This window comes from Sardina pilchardus, chromosome 19, assembly GCF_963854185.1.
Source record: "Sardina pilchardus chromosome 19, fSarPil1.1, whole genome shotgun sequence".
Lineage (NCBI taxonomy): Eukaryota > Metazoa > Chordata > Actinopteri > Clupeiformes > Clupeidae > Sardina > Sardina pilchardus.
In genome coordinates this window covers 11089046-11109499 of record NC_085012.1, presented here as the reverse complement: position 1 = coordinate 11109499, position 20454 = coordinate 11089046, and the positions used below count along the sequence as shown (strand labels likewise).

The 20454-nt window shown below is 46.1% G+C and overlaps 1 protein-coding gene across 1 annotated transcript; it reads left to right on the top strand.

Moving 5' to 3' along the window:
* The first annotated feature begins 133 nt into the window (after nucleotides 1-133).
* Nucleotides 134-20454, top strand: oplah (5-oxoprolinase, ATP-hydrolysing). The gene is made up of 27 exons (XM_062521129.1): nucleotides 134-224; nucleotides 875-1138; nucleotides 1590-1781; nucleotides 3293-3407; nucleotides 3842-3965; nucleotides 5477-5672; nucleotides 6058-6223; nucleotides 7120-7258; nucleotides 8530-8597; nucleotides 9336-9652; nucleotides 9893-10005; nucleotides 10982-11152; nucleotides 11625-11762; nucleotides 11931-12069; nucleotides 12519-12631; nucleotides 13458-13609; nucleotides 13903-14063; nucleotides 15655-15756; nucleotides 16118-16292; nucleotides 16670-16854; nucleotides 17131-17277; nucleotides 17582-17716; nucleotides 18008-18157; nucleotides 18272-18429; nucleotides 18796-18956; nucleotides 19065-19162; nucleotides 19488-20454. Exons 2-27 carry the CDS (start codon nucleotides 968-970, stop codon nucleotides 19647-19649), a joined length of 3948 nt encoding a protein of 1315 aa, XP_062377113.1. The 5' UTR covers nucleotides 134-224; nucleotides 875-967; the 3' UTR covers nucleotides 19650-20454.

Here is a 20454-nt window from a genome sequence, read left to right as displayed (position 1 = left end):
AATAGAGCTCTCACCCATCCCGTGCAGGACAGTGAACAATCTTCCCTCAGCTGTGTTCTGGCACCTGCTAGGCACCGCCCCCCAAGCAGGGGGTGGAGTAAGTTTTTCAGCAAATTGGAGTCGTCGGATCTTTAGCTTCGCTTGGTGTGTGGACGGCGGCGCTTTTCTAAAGTGCAGTTCAACCGTAACCTGCTCTGGTGCTGTTGGTGGTAGCGCAATACAATGTAAGTGATCAATCGTGTTTAGCTCTTTATGAGATTGAGATAAATTGTTTGCATGTAATATTCGAGGACGATTGGGTCGGCTGTGATGGTCTGTCGGCGATTTGAATCGCTAGTAGCCTACCGCTTGCTGTGTTTTAAAGGTATTATTGATGTGTTCCGTCCTACTGCCCCTATTCTATAATAGTGCCCCTATTCTTTAATAGTCTGTGCCCATTCATTGACTACTCAACGATGTGACTAATTAGATCGGCCCACAAGAAGCAAAAGATTAATTGAGCCCGGTAAACAAAAAAACGAATTCCATCGCAGATTGCATGCAAGCAATTGACAACAAGTAATTGACGTTTCGCTTTTTTTGTAGGCTATTCTGTTTAGTATGTTTTGTATCTGAAAAATCGGAATGATTCAGGTAAAGATCAAGTTAAGTCTGTGATGGGCAAAACCAGTAGCCTAAGTGCATGCTGCTTTGTCCCCTGATGTAGCCATGTCTGATCCAGTACAAATTGTACAGTCTGTATGACGTTTGTAAACACGTGCTTGACATGTCAAATGAATGCTGCTTTTTGGCAGGGAGATGTCTAAAGGCCTGACTGAATGTGTGTGTGTGTGTGTGTGTGTGTGTGTGTGTGTGTGTTTTATTACCTTTTCAGCCTTGTAGATCTAGCCCATAGAAGAATTTCAAAAGTTTGGCATCCTGCCCCCCTCCTGTGTCCTGCACCCCTCTCAGACAGTTGCCAGTCCAGATGGCTGAGACGCATGGAAAGTTCGACTTTGCCATTGACCGTGGGGGTACGTTCACAGATGTATTTGCCCGCTTGCCCGATGGAAGGGAGAGGGTCCTCAAACTGCTGTCTCACGACCCGCAGAACTACAAAGATGCCCCAACTGAAGGCATCCGCCGGGTACTGGAACAGGTGAGAAGCAAATGTGTGGAGATGGGCATTCTATGTAGAAAACACAGTATGGAGAGTGTGGCAGAGAAAAGATGAAGTGCTGTTGAATACTGTGTAAGGCGATGGGCTAAAAGCTGAGGAGCAGAGATGTTGGTGAACTGAATAAATTGGTTTTACAATTAATGGATCCATCAGCAATCAACCTGGAGCAAGTAAGCATCAAAGATGTAATCAAGGCAGCAATCATTCAGAGGTGTGTGTGTGTGCGTGCGTGCGTGCGTGCGTGCGTGCGTGCGTGCGTGCGTGCGTGCGTGCGTGCGTGCGTGCGTGGGTGCGTGCGTGCGTGCGTGCGTGTGTGTGTGTGAGACATAGTGACAGAGTGACAAAGATTTGGTGTGTGTGCATGCTTGTGCTTATCCTCTTACCTCTCGCCCCTCCTCCTCCTACTCTCCGGCACATTCCTGCTTAACAGGAGACAAGGCGGGCCTTTCCCAGGGACCAGCCTGTGGACACCTCCCTGATTGGCTGGATCAGGATGGGAACTACAGTGGCCACCAATGCCCTGCTGGAGAGGCAGGGGGAGAGGACTGCTCTGCTGGTGACTCGGGGATTCCGGGATCTCTTGCACATCGGCACACAGGCCCGGCCAGGACTGTTTGATCTGGTGAGTGACAGGCGCACCAAATGGGAGTGGGCGGGAGAGAGGGGAGAGGAGAGTGGACAAGAGTGCCATAACCGTCAGGAGCTGCCAAAACTGAGCTTAGCGGCCAACACACTGGTGAACTCAAAGACCTATTATACGAATCAGAGTGTCCCCCCCCCCCCCCCTTCTGTGGTGACCGCTGTAGACTGGTACTGGCACTGACCCTCCCAGCTAATGGACATCCACTTCACCACTTCACGGGAAGACAGTGTTGCATGACAATGATTAGTTGTCTGCCACTTACTGGGCGTGGATATGGCACTAGTGGATGTTTTCAGAGAGCACGTTCCAAGTTGCTCATTGATAAATGCTGTGTGCATGAATAACATTTTCTACCGTAATCTTTACCAGCAGCAGAGATTCAGCACCATATCACTGTGTGAGCAGGCAAAGAGTGAAAACATGAGGACCAGGTTCTACTAGTTTATATAAATGAAGGAATGAAGGAATGAATGAATGAATGAAATTCAGTTGTAAAGAGGTGTAACTTAAAACTTTCACTTCTTTACATTGGCTACACAGGAGTGGTTGAGAATAGATGGCCCAATGTGAAGCGAGCTTTTATAGTGCTCTTATCAGCCTGTTATCTGGTATTAGTTACGGTCCTACTGTGCAGCGCCGTGTGTTCTCTTTGGACACGCTGCTGGGAGACCCGTTCTGCTGAGGGCTCAGTCTCCTACAGTACATCAGTAAATCAAGCTCGGGCAGCAGGCGCATCTGTCTTGGGCTGAGCACAGGGATTACTGTAGTGTTCCGCACACACACACAGACAGACAGACACAGACACAGCAGACAGACAGACACACACACACACACACACACACACACACACACAGATGTCACGCTCAGTCATGAACATGTATGAGAGAGAGAGAGTCTGTTCCACCGGAAAGCTTAAATGAACATTAAACACGTCCCCGCCATTTGCCCCAAGGCTATTCCCATGTAGGAAATGACCACAGACTGTTACAGCCGACAGTGAAAATATGGGAGGGATATTGTTTGAGATTGATCTGAATGTAGTTCTTGTTACGGTACTCTGAAGCTCTGCTTTAACTTTGACCACTCCACTGTAGCAGGTGTTTATGTTATGTAAAAGCCTGTATTATGAGGCTATCTGTTGTAACCTCAGATAAGGATGGCATTTCCTTTTTCAACAAATATATGAGTAGGTGGGCCCAGGGGACAAACAAAGTCATCACCTTTTGCGCTAACTATTGCAACACCGCTGATGTGGTTGGAGGACATGTGTAACTCATTCACAGAATCCATTCACAACTGAGTCCGTGCTATCCCTAGGCCTAGGGAATATCGCGCAAAGCAAAGTTGGGAAGATTCAAATGAATTGATTGAAAAAGCTGATATTGGTGTTTGCCTGATATAATCTGGTAACAAAGTCATCAGGCACAAGCCTTTGATGTAAAGTCTGTGTCATTAATGAATAAATCATGTTTGTGGAACCTGATCCTTAGGAGGTGTCTGTGCCTGAAGTGCTGTATGAAGAAGTGATCGAGGTGGATGAGCGTGTTGTTCTCAAACAGCATGGCTGCCATCTGCCCAGGAAGGAGTCCAAACGCACCGTCACTGGTAAGTCACAGCACACCAAACACCTTCAAAATGCAAGTATGCTCTTGACACCCATCCTTTGACGTTGCCTATTGGCAGCTCATGGTATGATGTGGGGTAATGTTCGGTCAGTGAATGAGGATGACATACCATGGAAGGATTGGTGGTGGTATTGGCACTGACTAAGATGGAAGATGGAATCAAGCCAGCAGCTGAGAGCTGATGAGACTAATACTGTGTTCTGTCACTGCAGAACATTTAAATCCACATGTACTGCTTAGTGGTCCTGTGCTCTTTAGCTTAGCATTATCCTGAATTTTCATCTCTTATCTCTTTTCCATCTCTCTCTCTTTCTCTCTCCTCTCTTTACTCTCTTTTCTACCCTCTCTCTCTCTCTCTCTTTCTCCTCTCTCTCTCTCTCTCTCTCTCTCTCTCTCTCTCTCTCTCTCTCTCAGGAAGCACCGGGGACAGTCTGGAGGTGTGGCGTGAGCTGGACTTGGCGCAGGTGGAGCGGGAGCTCCGCGGTGTTTTCTCCCGCGGCATCACCAGCCTGGCTGTGCTGCTCCTGCACTCCTACACGTAAGAGAGGAGTCCAGTTTCACGCTGCTCACCTCCTCACCTCCTCTCCTCCTCTCCTCCTCTCGTGTTTCAGCATCACACACCACTGCAGAGTCACAGCCCATGTTGTCATGTTATCTGTTATCATAGACTGCAGAATGCATGCTATGGCCCTGCTGAATAGAAGCGCTCTTTTCCAGATGCTGCTACCATCTTCTCAGTGTGTTTCGAACGAAAGGTCTAGAGAGTAACCTATGGAATCCAGTAGACCTCTCAGATTGTGTGGGTTCTATTTGGACTGGGTAAACCCAGCCCGATCTGCCGGCAATTTGGTTTCACCTTGCAGCTCAGGCTGGAAACCTCCACATTTTTCTATCCTGCTTCCGTTACAAATCTACAGGGAGGGACTAATGGTCTGATTGTTTGAAGGACTATCCAAATGCATTCAATCATTTGAACTATGCCTGTTGACCATGCCTCTTGTGCAGCAGAAAATGCAGAGCAGACTTAAAACATTGAGCTTGGTCTGGTGATAGTCAGGCTGGGTTTCATGAGGATTGTTGTGGAGAAATAGCAGTCCACATTTCTCAGAGGCTAAGCATGGCTCCATAGGACCTCCAAAGCTCTAGCCCATGTGTTCAGAGCGATACAGTCTCCTCAGCATGAGTCAGAATGAGCGATACGGTCACCTCAACATTGAGTCAGCTGTGTTTATGTAATGGTGTGCATAGAGAACTCAATACTCTTAAGAATGAGGAGATGCAAATAGTAATTGAGTTTTATATGGTGTATATTGGTTGCTCAGGGTACATTATCAGCTCCTTAACAGGCTTTTGCAAAACATTAATTGAATGTACTCTTGGTGCAGGTTGAGGGAAATTCAATATGCTTTGCATCTGCAGCTATGGGTGTCGATTTTTTAATGGATTTTCCTACTCTACAGGGTTAGTGAGTGTGGCCAGAGGTTAAAGGATTACTCAGCTGAGCAAAGTGAATGCAAGACTGGTCTTCTGCCTGCCCCCCACCACACACACACAGACACACACACACACACACACACACACACACACACACTTTGATCTCTCTCTGTTTGTGCAGCTTGGGGTTTGGCCTCTTGTATTGTCTCAGAGTGGTTGTTGTTGGACTCGGTGGAATAGTTGTCCTCTCGTATCGCTCTGTTATCAAAGGCACCTTCAGAAGGGCCCAGCTCTCCTCAGCTCCCGAGGTCATCTAGGCATTCTGAGTAATATTAGCACACTAGTACAGTATGTGCCCAGTGAATGTTGGGTGAAATATGCATCTATTGAATTCAAATATCTATATCTATATCAATAAAATGCAAATACATTGTTATGACAACTCAGTTTGAGGATCAGTGAGAAGCTTACTCTTATTTTATTGTGTTATTGTATTATTTTATTCCTAAACCTTTCTTCTAAAATGTTTCCTATGATTTAATACTGCTGAAATGAGACCTCGCCATCAACCAGTTCATCCCTAAATCAACCATGGCTGTTTTTGATGCGTCTCAGGTGGTCTGCCCATGAGAAGGCTGTGGGGTCGTTGGCACGGAAACTGGGATTCACGCAGGTGTCGCTGTCCAGTGAAGTGATGCCCATGATACGGGCTGTGCCCAGAGGCTACACGGTCTGTGCAGATGCCTACCTCACGCCCAAAATCCGCCAGTACCTGCGTGGATTCACCTCTGGGTTCAGAGGAGGCCTCAAGGTGAGGCTCTGATCTGTGTTCCCCTGTCTGTGTGGTTGGGCTGTTGGAAGATGATGGGCATGAATTGGATTTGCCATTTTCATTTGAATAATTTGCAAATTTGGTTAAATGTCACTTTTCTTGCAGCATGCACATGCAATGGCCGTGTTTCCCAGATTCGCTATGAAGCTCTTTAGTGCTAAGAACTTCTTAGGAGCGCTCTAAGAACGCTCCTAAGAAGTTCTTAGCACTTAAGAGCTTCTTAATGAATCTGGGAAACGCGACCATTATCTTCTATTCATCTCCGTCCTCTTTCTTTCTTCCTTCCTTTCTTGTCTTTCATGCCCGTACTTCTTCACCCCACCACGTCTTGTCTCCCGTCTCTCCCTCTCTGTCTCTGGCTCAGGATGTGGATGTGCTGTTCATGCAGTCAGACGGCGGGCTGACCCCGATGGAGCAGTTCTGCGGCTCGCGGGCCGTGCTGTCGGGGCCGGCGGGCGGCGTGGTGGGCTACGCCATCACCTCCTACAGCGCCACCGAGAACAAGCCCGTCATTGGCTTCGACATGGGGGGTAAGGAGACATCTGAGAGCAATCGGCAGCCAAGATGGATGTAGAAAGAGATGTTGTGTTTAGATGGTGTGTGTGTGTGTGTGTGTGTGTGTGTGTGTGTGTGTGTGTGTGTGTGTGTGTGTGTGTGTGTGTGTGTGTGTGTGTGTGTGTGTGTGTGTGTGTGTGTGTGTGTGTGTGTGTGTGTGTGTGTGTGTGTGTGTGTGTGTGTGTGTGTGTGTGTGTGTGTGTACTGTGTAGGGATGCATTTGTGTTGTTTGTTGTTTGCCCAGTAGGGGAGTAGAGGTGAGTCACAAAGATGAGAGGACAATATAGGGGAAGGATATGGGGCCAGGGTGGGGTTCAGTCCCAGTAGAGAGGGAAGCAGGTGTGTGTTAGACACGGTGTGGAGGTGAGGTTAACACACGTCATGTAGTAAATTATGTGCAAGAGGGAGGGTGAGCAGAGTGGCCCAATCCCAAAGTCCGGACTCACAGAGTCACAGCCTTAGCACCTGAGATCAATTAAGTCTGTGAGTCTTAAGTCCTCAGGGCTCAGTTTTGGGATTCAGCCAGTAAGAATATAGTAAGGGTGAGCATAGTGAAGATACTTAAGATAGACAAATAACTGAATGACTGAGATCGTGGAAGAGCATGAGTTGAGCTGATATGTAATCAAGCGATGCTGGCTTTGTTCAGCCATCTATCTCACCTGAGTGCACATGAGAGCTCACACAGTTTCTCAAATCACAGTACACACCAATGCACATGTGTATGCCTGAGGGGCACAATAAAGCCAGACCAACTGAGGTGATCAAGAGATCATGAACTCTTTTTGGTGCTTTTCTTCACTCACCTTCACTTTTCCTTTCATCAACCTTTCATTCACCTTTGACCTCTCCTGAACCTTTCCCCCTAAAGGCACCTCCACAGATGTGAGCCGCTACGCTGGTCAGTACGAGCACGTGTTCGAGGCGACCACGGCAGGGGTCACGCTGCAGGCCCCGCAGCTGGACATCAACACGGTGGCGGCTGGCGGAGGCTCTCGCCTCTTCTTCAGGTTAGAATCCTCTCCCACGCTCAGCCCAGCAGCCCTTTCACAGTAGGCCCCGTAAGACCCAACCCTGAGGCCCTGTGGGTGCAGCACATACAGTACAAGCGCTGTGTCAGGGAATGTGTTGTGTTCCCAGTTAAAGACAAAACCCTTGACCTTGAAGCTGTTTGAGAGAACTATACAATATACTTTTGCAGAAGTGTACAGTTGTGTGTGTGCGTGTGTGCGTGTGTGTGTGTGTGTGTGTGTGTGTGTTTTACATTGTTGTATTCTTTACAAATGTAAAAAACAGCTCTTACCATTGCTAACACAATTGCAGTGGCAAATAACCAGAATTGCACCTGAACTTTTTCGGTTCGGTTTAATACATTAACTACATTTGGTTGCATAAGAAGAAATGCATTTGGCTCAAATGATGGCTTTCAACACACTGCACTGCGTATTACAGTCGCTATAAAACGTAGTGTAGAAGTCTGCTTTCACTTTAACGCAATAAAGCAGGAAAATATCCAAGAGGGTGGATACTTTTTACAGGCACTGTATATTGATATTTTTTACCACTGTACTGCAGATGTTACACTAACTGGTAATGTAAGGGCTAAGATGCTGTCCAAATTGTATCACAAAATCAAGACTGTTTAAAGGTCAGCAATTATCATAAAGTCATAAAATCTGAAGAGTTACTTTTGGTCGTATTGTGTGGCTCAAAAGTAAGTAAATACAGATGGCTAGAACAGTGTTTTTCAACCTTTTTTGAGCCAAGGCACACTTTTTTCATTGAAAAAATCCTGAGGCACACCACCAGCCGAAAATTTTAAATAAAATGAAATTTTATGGAAAATGAAATTAAATAAAATTCTGTAGCCCGCATTAACAATATCAAGTCATTCTTGTCAAAGTGTCTTGAATAGGAATCAAATGAACACAAAGAAAATGATTTCTATTCACTCTTTTTTAGACCACTTAGGTGAAATTGGATAATTTCCCACGGCACACCTAACAATGTGTCACGGCACACTAGTGTGCCACGGCACAGTGGTTGAAAAACACTGGGCTAGAAGACTAGTGCCTAAAATGAAGCTCAGATTTTGGATTCAAAACTGTGGTGTAATCATTCACAGTGCATGCATTCAAAGATGTTTAATATAACCTTATGGTCTATACATTAACAACAATCAATGTGTTTGTGTCGTGCAGCATGTACAGTAACATGCAAACTCGTTCCCTCAGAGGATGATCCTGATGAGGGGTTTTCATGTCTTTATTCTCTGGGTCAGGTCGGGCCTGTTTGTGGTGGGACCTGAGTCTGCTGGAGCGCACCCTGGACCCGCCTGCTACAGAAAAAGTGAGAATACCTCTTCAGATCCCAACCCTGTTTTAGGTGTCGTTTTCTTTAGAATCGCTTCCTGTCCCTTTTTATTTGTTTTGCCTTTATTTCAGTTTTTTTTCTTTCTTTCTTTTATCTTTTCTCTCTTTTTAAAAATACTTATCTCATTCCTTAAATGAGAATTCTGTGTTCTTTCTCCTTTTTTCATTGACATTGTGCAATAGCTGAAGCATGTTGTATATCACATGTTATAGACTGTGTGTGGTCAAAGAGAACTGCTTTCTCTGAGTCTCTTTCTCATACATATCCCCATGCAGTTCCACAACTGCTGCATAGGTCTTGGAAATATGATCCCACCATTTTTTTTTTAATTGTTTCCTTTTCACATTTTGTTCTCATGATCTTCCCTCCCTTAACCGTCCCTCCCCCTTTTCTTTTGATTGATGGCTTGCTTCAGCTGTGTAAAGCCTTGGAGTTGGACATAAACATTTGGAATCACTCCAAGTTCTGTAAAGTATGAGGGAAAAAAAAGGGTTGCATAAGAGTGAGGTTCAGCATATGGTAGTTCTGACCCAGTAACCTACACCACCCAGGGCTGTGGAAAAGCTGAATAGAGAGACCGTAAGAAATGTATTTTCCTCAGTTCAACAAGACCTCAACCCAGATTGTGACTTGGAGGTCAGGTCACCCATACAGACAGATATTATCCAAGCAGTATGTGGCGTTAACTCTGTACCCTTCTCCATTCTTCTGTAGGTGGCCCTCTTACTGTCACGGATGCCAACCTGGCGCTCGGTAGGCTCCTGCCCGCCTTCTTCCCGTGCATCTTCGGCCCCGGCGAGAATGAGCCGCTGTCCAGCGAGGAGACCATGCGCCATTTCCGCCAGCTCACAAAGGAGATTAACCACTTCCTGTCGGGTCAGGCGAAGAGCAGCGCCAACGGTCTCGGTCAGCCCAAAGGCAGCGGTGCGGCCCGGGGCGGCAAAACCGAAATGAGCGTCGAGGAGGTCGCCATGGGTTTCATCCGCGTGGCCAATGAGGCCATGTGTCGTCCAATCAGAGCTCTCACACAGGTAACGGGGTGATGCTTTAATAGAGGATAAAATCAGCCTGGTCGTTTTAGCATAATCCTGTTTACAAACAATCAAACAAACAAACTGCTCCAAAAACATAGTCTCCTTGGAGCAGGTTATAACAAAATAATTCATTGCATTGCGCCATTTGTTATCAGTGGGATAGCCATGTTGTGGGATGAGGACTTTGTAATGACCGTTAGTAATGGCCATCAGTAATGACTACCGCTTTGTTTCCAGGCGAAGGGCCATGACACATCCAAGCATGTGTTGGCCTGCTTCGGAGGGGCCGGTGGCCAACATGCATGTGCCATCGCACGTGCCCTGGGCATGAAGACGGTCTTTATTCACAAGTATGTCCCACTCTGTTAATCCGACAATTTAAGATTACAGTCATTTCCCGTGTATTAACATTTTGCATTGAGTATAAACTGCTTTATGCAGTTTTATGCAAATAATGATGAACAAGAAAAAAACTAGATCATGTATAAAGTGCATTTGTGTATTAGCTGCAGTGCCCAATAGCCCAATGAATCAGATCGCGCTTTAAGTATAAACAATGAAGAAAATACATTTTGCACTGTTAGTTCCTTTTTATTAACTTTTTTGCATAAATCAATGTGTAAACCTTGGGTAATAGTTGGGAAATTACAGTAGATCTCACGGCTTAAGACCGCTTTTCCTATTTTGGACTTGTAATTTATTGTGTGTGCGTGTGTGCGTGTGTGCGTGTGTTGTGTGTGTGTGTGTGTGTGTGTGTGTGCATGCCTAAGTGCCTGTGTTTTCACACACATGAAGACTCAAAGACATGTGTTTCATGTACATGTACATCTTACTGTGAACAGCCACTGTGTATGTCTGTATTTGCGTGTAGAGAGCCTGTGAACAGACCGTGCCAAGGGGTCGTATTAATACTGTACATATGGCTGGCATACATAACCTCTTGACATGTACTGATGGCCATGGGCATGTGTGTTGAATGCAACAGGTGTATTCCTGAAGTACTTATGCTCCGTGATTTATAAGCCTGCTGGCAGAACACAGCTGGCCTAGAACATTTTGTCCCCTTCAGATGTCTTGCATAACCATTTTATTTTGTCCCACTATGCCTGTCGGTCAGTCTGTTCCTTTCTCTTCATCTGTCTTAGAACTCATTTAGAATGAGGCGGGCTTCCTTAGCGCAACACACACTGTACCTTGTGTTATTAAAATACTGCTAACAATAAAATATTTTGAAGAGAAAGAATACAAAATATGTCCCAACATTGACTCTCTTCTCTTCTCCCTCTGTCCCCCTCCTCTTCTCTTGTCCCTCTGTCCCTCCCTCAGGTACAGCGGGGTGTTGTCTGCGTACGGGTTGGCTCTGGCTGACGTGGTGGAGGAGGTGCAGGAGCCGTGCTCCCTGCAGTATGAGCCGTGCTCCTTCTACGAGCTCGACCGCCGGGTGGACGCGCTGTCCCAGCGCTGCCAGGACACACTGCGGAGCAGAGGCTTCAGCAGGTCAGAGGTCAACCTTGGCCTGGATGGCCACAAATTAGAACCATAGAACCATAGATGCAGGCTTTAAAGAACCTATAGCAGTTCCTTTGATAAACCTTTCAAAATGGTTTAAAGAACCATTTAGGGGGTTTATGACGCTTGCAATAGAACCATTTATGGCGCTTGCAATAGAACAATTTTTGGTTCTATATAGCACCTTTTGTTTTGTGAGTGTACCACCAGCGATGTAAAAGTCCAGCTTAAGAAAGTAAATGTCCTGCCATGTATTGGTTCTACCTGTGCAATTAACACAAATGCTTTTTACTTTTTGAAGCTGGACTTCTACAGCTCTGGCTACCACCTCACAGAAGCACAGAACGCAGAAACCATACATGGAGATGAATCTAGCAGAAAAATCTCCCTTTCACTCCCTCCATCTCTAACCCTTTTCTCTCATTCTCTCCTTTTCTTCCTCTTTCTCTCCCTCCAATAGTGCTCAGATCAAGACTGAAGTGTTCCTGCACCTGCGCTATGAGAAAACTGATTGCGCTCTTATGGTTACGGCCACTGGTTACCCAGGCAACTCTCAGTCCTGCCGTGCTGGAGATTTCCGCTCCGCGTTCACCAAAAGGTGAAGTCAGCTGAGGTGTATGCGCCCTTGTGCCAAAGTAAACATGTGATGGCCTCTATGAGTGCCTGCTGTTGGATTCACATGTTACGTGTGCTTTATCTGCAGTATCTATGTGTCTCACTTTTCCTCACCTGTTCTTCTGTTTCTCGCTCTCCTTCTTTTGAAAAGATACCTGAAAGAGTTTGGTTTCACCATTCCCGATCGACCCATCATGGTTGATGACATCCGCATCAGAGGGTCGGGCACGTCGGGCATTAAATCAGTGATTCATGCCAAGTCGGGCTATGCACCTGCCAAACCCACAACGGTACAACCAATCAGCTTCCCCTTGATTGTGATAACAGCTTCTGTGTATAAGATTGAGTGATATGCGGTACGCCAAAGGGCACCAAACCATTTAGCTTTATATTCAAATCAGGCCATGCACCTGCCAAACCCACAACTGTACAGCCAATCAACGTCCCCTCGATTGTGATAACAGCTTCTTTGTGTAAGATTGAGTGACATGCGGTACGCCAAAGGGCACCAAACCATTTAGCTTTATTTTCCAGAATAAAGCTAAATGGTACCTATTTATAAGAGCATGACGCTGTTTAAACCTATTTATAAGAGCATGTGCTGTTTAAATATGCATCTCCCAAAACATGCACCGAAAGACTTCATCAGTAAGTCATCAGAAAGAGAGCCTGTGCAGGTGCAGGAAATGGCCTCTTTAATAACACATGTCTGTGCAATTGCTCATCTTCTGTTGCTAAGGTCACCAAGTGTTACTTTGAGGACGGCTACTTGGATACCAATGTGTTCCTGTGGGAGGAGCTATCGTGTGAGCATAGCCTCCGGGGTCCTGCCATCATCATTGACAAGAATAGGTATGAAGACCCTTTGTGTGTGTGTGTCCATGTTTCATGCACCATGTGTCAAAGGAAGAGCGAATGTTCAGATGATCATGTCCATTTTTATTTGCTACGTTGGGCCCTAATTTGGCAAAGGGCAAAGTCAGATATTTCACAGGTCTCATGCATGAACGAAAGCTATCCTGTTGTGTGTGGCAACATTGAGGTGACCTACTGTTTGTCAAAGGGGGCGGTGGTTGCTTAGTGGCTAAAGAACTGGGCTTGCATGCAGCAGACCTTGAGAAAGGCACTTAACCTCACGTTGCTCTTGGGTGACTGACTCTTGTAATAATAGACTATGTGCACGACAGGCTCTTTGTACGCACATTTATTTTTGGTGGGTCGTTAACTGTGTTGCAATGCCATCTTCTGTTATATTCTGCTCCTTACACCTTCAGTCTGACGCTGAATATCTTGTTTGCCCAAAAATGGAACACACACAAATCCGTGTTCATTGTAATGTACTGATTCCCTAGTGTCACACCAACTGGGTCCGTGTAGACACTTACATTAACTAATAGTGGCAGGTTCAAATACACATGGCTCCACCGGAAACAACTTAGTGCACAGAGAGCCTTTCATGCACCTAGCCTTTCATGCACCTAGCCTTTCATGCACCTAGCCTTACATGCATCTAGCCTTACATAGACATACAGTATATAAGTCACTTTGGATAAAAATATAAATATAAGTTTGCACCTCTGTCGAACCAAATAATGAGGACCCCCCTACCCCCAACCTTTACTTGACATTTAATTGATTGTGTGTAAAGGATGTAAAAGCCTCTGTTGGTTTGTCTCAGCACCATTCTGGTGGAGCCCGGCTGCACAGCCCAGCTGACGGAGAAGGGTGACGTCTGCATCGCCGTGGGGACGGACTCCCAGTGTGCGCTGGGCACCGAGCTCAACGCCATCCAGCTGTCCATCTTCTCTCATCGCTTCATGAGCATCGCAGGTGCGACACTGGCGGAGGGAGGAGAGCGGGGAAGGGAACGTATTGGAATAGAGGAACTGGAATGAGAGTAGAAATGAATGTGGATTAGAGTGAGAGGGGGCAACTGAGAGGTATTAGGGGGCTGATGTGGCTGTAGACTGTAGTTTGAAAAAGCTTCAGATATGCTTGAGATGTACTCTGTACTCTATACTGTATTCTAAACAATTTCTCTTTTCTCCATCATTTCTCTTTTCTCCATCACTAACACACACACACACACACACACACACACACACACACACACACAAACACAGAGCAAATGGGGCGTGTTCTCCAGAGGACGTCCATATCCACCAACATAAAGGAGCGCCTGGACTTCTCCTGCGCCGTGTTCGGCCCAGACGGGGGGCTGGTGTCCAACGCTCCCCACATCCCCGTGCACTTGGGAGCCATGCAGGAGACCGTGCAGTACCAGGTGAGAATGCATGATTTTCCCCCCTCTCCTCCTGCGTGACTGATAATGGCCGCGTCTCCCGGATTCGTTAAGAAGCTCTTAAGTGCTAAGAACTTCTTAGGGGCGTTCTTAGAATGTTCTTAGAGCGCTCCTAAGAAGTTCTTAGCACTTAAGAGCTTCTTAGCGAATCTAGGAAACCCGGCCATTAACAGTGTTGTAGTATTCCTTTCATCCACTCCGTATCCACTGTATTTATCAGCACTGTAACAGGGCATACTGGTCAGTACACCTTCTATGTAGGTTAAGGAGCTGGGCTAGTGTGCAGTAACCTGAAAGTTGTGGGATCAATTCCTGGCTCCCACTGTTGTGCCCTTGAGCAAGTCGCTCCAGTACAGGGACAATCTTGAAATATAGTTGACATTTGTAAGTCACTTTGGACAACAGTGCCTTCTAAATCAATAAATGTACACGTACAAATGTGACCTTAAAGCAACACTAAAGCACTTTTCCTCTGTCGCACACACATCAAAGCAAGTCAAATTTGTAGTTTCTGATGTCTCATTTCATTGAACTACAGATACACTACCCCACCTCTTAAAGTTACATAGTGCGGTTAGAGCTGATAGAGAGCCGCGAAGTGAAAGCAGAAGTGCCGTTCAACCTGTTACGAGTTGATGAACCGCTGAAATGATTTTGGAAACATTATTTTAAGGTTAAAAAAACTCTTTAGTGTTGCTTTAATAGTTTCAAAGGCAAAGTCATCCAGGACTTCTTGTTGTGCTCAGCAGTGCTGGTACAGGTGTCACAGCTCTGGCAGTTCACTGGACAGGCCAGTACGCTTCCCTGATCTGGTCAGAGATGGATGATTAGGTTTGGAATGTCGGCTATAAAAGAGCTCAGAAGAGAGACCTGCAGGCTATGTGGCTGTCCGCAAGAGAGAAATTGTTCGCTGCCTGTCTTGTGTGTCTCGATTACCCTGCTCCGTCAGGCATCTTTTGTCTTGTGTATAATTTGTTATTTTGCCAATTTGTTTATGTCTTGGTTTCTCGGGTACGCTGGCAACTATTGCGCTGCATCCGGCATCTTTTGTCTTGTGTATAATTTGTTATCTTGAAAATTTGTTTGTTTGTTTATGTCTTTGTGTCACGGCATCTTTTGCCTTGTGTGTCAATGTCTTGTATGTGGAGCGCTTTGGTTTGCATACAAAAATACGCCATATAAGTAAAAGTGACATGACTTGACTTGACTTGTATAAACTCCTGGGCTGAATACTATCTGGTATGCATGCTAGACATTCCTACTCTAGCTCACAGAACCTGTTAAACATGAAGACTTAGGGCCCTAATTTGAATGATGGACAAAGCACCTCAGTCTCAGGTGAATTAGGTCAATGCCTCATGCTCCCACATGCCACATGACGGCTCTAGAAAAGATCATGCTCAAGAACTTTGCTTGTTGACAGACTTTGCTCTTTGCCCACCATTTTACATTAGGTCCATCTTCATATGCAAATGCAATTGACCTGCTTTTCTCTCTCTCTCTCTCTTTCTCTTTCTCTCTCTCTCTCTCTCTCTCTCTCTCCCTCTCTCTCTCTTTCAACCCTCTATCACAGCTCAAAGCACTGGGGAACACTTTGAAGGAGGGCGATGTGATTTTGAGTAATCACCCATGTGCTGGAGGAAGCCACCTGCCAGACCTTACTGTGATCACGCCAGTGAGTGAGCGGTTGTACTGCACTCCAGCCAGTGTGCTGTATTTGAACCATGGTCACCCATATGGCCAGTCCCCTGTCTTTTCCTCTGGCTCTCCTCTCCTCTGCCTCCTCTTGAGGTTGCGCTACAGCTAGCCATTAACTCTAAGCACTTCCCTCTCTGTTTCCTGTTTCCTGTTCCCGCTTCTTGTGCTCCGGTTCCTGTTCTCACGCACTCTGTTCCTATCTATTTCCTCTCTGTCTTTCTGTCTCTCAAACACTCTAACTCTATCTCTCTCGCTCACTCACACACATACTCACTCACTCATTCACTCTCAAATTCACTCGCTCAAGGACTTACTCAGTCTCTGTCTCCTATCTGTAGGTGTTCTGGCGTGGTGTGAGTGGACCTGTGTTTTTTGTGGCCAGCAGGGGGCACCATGCTGACATCGGCGGCATCACTCCAGGCTCCATGCCCCCTCACTCCAAATCCCTGCAGGAGGAGGGGGCCGTCTTCACCTCCTTCAAGCTGGTCACCGGAGGCGTTTTCCAGGAACAAGGTGAGTTGTTGGGGCTAGCTGTGAGAGAAATCGTAAATATACAGTAAGGATGGAGAAACACAAATTTCTACAGTATCAGCAAGAGGCAACGAAGGCTTCGCTCATGTTTGAACTGGCTTGTCATAGACTGGGTAAATGCTGGATAAATTGAATTATTTTTTTTACTCTGAACATTCTGAATTTTTTTGGACGTCTTAAAGCCATAGTCCTCAGATATCTCTGCCCAGTAGACTTTTCCTTGCACACCTGGGGGAATGAGGTTAGAGCTTTCAGTGTTTCAGCTGCTGATTAACTGGCGGAACGGGCCGAATCGGTTCTGCTAAATAGATGAAAGTTATCCAGTCATCAGCCTAAACGTTCTCCCCACCCTCCTACAGCTGTCACAGAAGCCCTCATGGCTCCAGCACAGTACCCAGAATGCTCCGGGACTCGCAATCTCCACGACAACCTGTCAGACTTGCGGGCACAGGTGGCAGCCAATCAGAGGGGGAGTAACCTTGTGGGCGAGTTGATTGGGAGCTACGGGCTGGCCGTAGTTCAAGCATACATGGGCTACATTCAGGTGAATTCACTGTTACGGGAGCGTTTGTTTGGTTGTGAGAGATAAACAACCTATGGACCCATTATTGATGATAAGAATTAAACACACACACACACACACACACACACACACACACGCACATACACACACACACACATACACACACACATGCACACACACACACGCACACACACACACACACACACAGACACACACACACGTATTGATTGATTGATTGATTAATCTGTTCGTTCATTCAATCAGTCAATTATTCATTCATTCATTCATTCATTCTAGAGCAATGCAGAGGTGGCTGTAAGAGACATGCTGAAAGATTTTGCACGTCGTCGCCGGCAACAGACTGGCTCCCTGGAAGTGGAATCAGTGGACCACATGGACGACGGAACGCCGATCAGGCTGCGAGTGAAGATCAACGAGCAGGAGGTGACCGAGTCATGAGACCCCCGGTGTCTTCCATCTTCCTGTGACTGCAGCTGTCCTCCTTTGGATTCAGTGTTGAATTCCTCTAAAAATACAAGTCAATATAGTGGTTTGTTCAGCAAGCGTTATATTTTGTCATATAGTCATAATAATAGCTCCTGAGTTGTGTATAGTTGTAAAACACACTTTTTGTCTTAATATCTGTCTTTTCTCTCTCTCTCTCTCTCTTTCTCTCTCTCTCAATTTAGTCATCTTGACTTTATGAGAAATAACAATACAAGCTGTTTCTGTGTCTGTTCTTGTGCAGGGCAGTGCCGTGTTTGACTTCACCGGCACAGGAACAGAAGTGTGGGGCAACTGTAACGCTCCTCGTGCCATCACCTTATCAGCGCTCATATACTGCCTGCGCTGCATGGTGGGCCAGGACATCCCCCTCAACCAGGTACACACACACACACACACACACACACACACACACACACACACACACTCACACACACTCACACTCACACACACTCACACACACTCACACACACTCACACACACTCACACACACTCACACACACTCACACACACACACACACACACACACACACACACACACGTACTGTAAACCAGGTCTTTGAAACACTCTTTGACACATTCTGTAGCACAAATGGAGATATGCCTCAGCTGATGGCATAGTTGTGTTATCTGAGATAAGATATGACCCCTTCGTATCTCTCTGTTTTAGGGCTGCCTTGCTCCAATCAAAGTGATCATTCCCCCCGGCTCCATCCTCCAGCCGTCCCAGGATGCAGCTGTGGTGGGGGGGAACGTGCTGACATCACAGAGGGTTGTAGATGTCATCTTCCGTGCATTTGAAGTTTGTGCTGCCTCCCAGGTGAGTCAAGCTATGTATAAGTGCATGTCTATGAATGGTAGCAAATTGATTGTATTGTAATGTATTTCAGAGCATCTCTGCCTTCTGTTTCACACCCATTTCTCTGCTTGGCAGGGCTGCATGAACAACGTGTCCTTTGGGAGTGAGAAGAGCGGTTACTATGAGACCGTTGCCGGGGGTGCTGGTGCAGGCCCGGGTTGGAATGGGCGAAGTGGGGTCCACAGTCACATGACCAACACACGCATCACCGATCCAGAAATTCTGGAGAAGAGGTGCGTTTAGTTAGTTAGAAACTGACTTTTGTTTAAGTGTATTTTTTTTTACTTTTTTTTAATTCAGATTCAGATAGGATGGTGAAAAGTGACTGGAAGTAAGTTAGGTGGAATAGGGAAATAACCGTTGGTTGGATTCAAAACTCGGATCCCTGTGGGCGCTAGGAGCTAGGCCACAGCTCCCCAGTAAAAACTGCCTTGATACATTATGTGTTTGCCCAGTGTACTTTAAGCTCCACATCATTGGATATCAGTTGACCAGTTGGGCAATGTTGTGGCTCTGTTACCACATTTATCTCTACCTAGCGACCCTTTCTGTTCCTATCTCTGATTTACACTCTCTTCACTCCTACCGCTGTTTCTCAGATACCCTGTGATCTTGGAGCAGTTCTCACTACGGCCAGGCTCAGGAGGGGAAGGGCATTATCGCGGAGGCGACGGCGTGGTTCGGAAACTCCTGTTCCGGGAGAAAGTGGTCCTCTCCGTTTTGACAGAGAGACGGTCAACGCAGCCGTATGGACTGAATGGTAAGTCACCCTGGCCGTAGCCTTTTCAGTGATGTTAATTCTGATTTCTATCTTGGTGAAACTACATTGACTATCTCCTTCTTGCATCTGTTTCTCACACTCTTTCAGGAGGTGAGAGTGGAGAAGCAGGTCTGAATCTACTTCACCGGGCTGACGGAAGAGTTCTTAACCTGGGGGCCAAGACCACAGTCAGCCTGGAGCCTGGGGTGAGGACAGGCTTGGACTTGTTCATGTCTTAAACTTAGGAATCTTAAACTTAGATATGCAAAACAAGGGTAGTCTTGAACTGTAAGACCTGGACTGTGTATTTTGTGTTTTGGGCGGTTAATTAAGGACATATGACTGTCATGGTCCATTTTCAATCACATATATCCACCCATTAGTTAGACGTTGGTGCACACACACACTGAAGAGCTTTTTGTCTTTTCCTGCTGGATGTTTGGAAAGTATTTAATTCCGTCTCTGTCTCTGCCTATGCATTTCTGCCTCCGGTGTTTCTGTATGTAATGTCCAGTTTGTTTGCGTCCGCAGGACATGTTCAGTCTGCATACTCCTGGAGGAGGGGGCTATGGGAAGAAGGAGGACGACGACGACGATAACGGAACTCTGCCTTCCAAGCGCAGGCGGCTCAACGAGACCTTCGTCGAGCGAGGAAGCGTGTTTGAGTACCGCCGCGCACAAGAGAGTGTGTGAGGAGAAGAAGGGAGAGAAGAGACAAAGAGAAAAATAAGGGAAAGTGTGAAGGGTTGAAAGGGAATAGACAGTGTGTGAGTTTTCTAAAAAATGTCATGAGAAGGTAGAAAGTTATTCATGTCAAGATTTTCTTGAAGTGGTTTCTTTGTCACCATGCATACAGCAGTGCGTTTCTAAATGGCAACTGTTTCAGGAATCCAAATTTCTTTTTTTGAAAGTCGTTTTTTACCTTTTGAAATCAATTACAAACATTTGTGACACCTCACCTTTGTTACAGAATCTCGTATATAACGCCATACACATGTTGCAGTCATACTTCACTGTACGGATACAGAGTTAGATCACGCTGTTTGTTGTTACAGGCAGCAGAAACCTGCCCAGCAGTGTTACTACACCCACCTCAGGCCAGGGACACATGCAGGCTGGGTGGGGCGGGGGTCTATCTGACCACTGATAAGACTATGCAGGCGGACCCCCTGCTGCCACGTGATGCTATGCAGATTGTAGCCATAATTGGAACGAGTGTTTTTAGACTGTGATGTACCCACACTCCATACATGCATACACGGACATCACCTGCCAGTATTTTTAGTATTCTTAGATTAACTGTTTTTCATTTCATTTGGGGCTATGTATAGCCGAATAAATAAAATAAACACAAAACACAAAACCCGAGTTGTTGTAGTTTTAAAATTGTTAGTTTTACTTGAAATAAAACTGATTTTCTTTACATTTGTCATGCATCCCTCTAAATAATTCCAATGAAATCATATACTCTTTTATAACTGAAATAAAACAACAGAAA

Coding starts and splice junctions, on each gene's coding strand:
- oplah (XM_062521129.1), top strand. CDS start 968: ATGGCTGAGACGCATGGAAAGTTCGACTTTGCCATTGACCGTGGGGGT. Junction 13,610..13,902: donor TCGCTTCATGAGCATCGCAG/GTGCGACACTGG, acceptor ACACAAACACAG/AGCAAATGGGGCGTGTTCTC. Junction 19,163..19,487: donor CAGTCAGCCTGGAGCCTGGG/GTGAGGACAGGC, acceptor TTGCGTCCGCAG/GACATGTTCAGTCTGCATAC.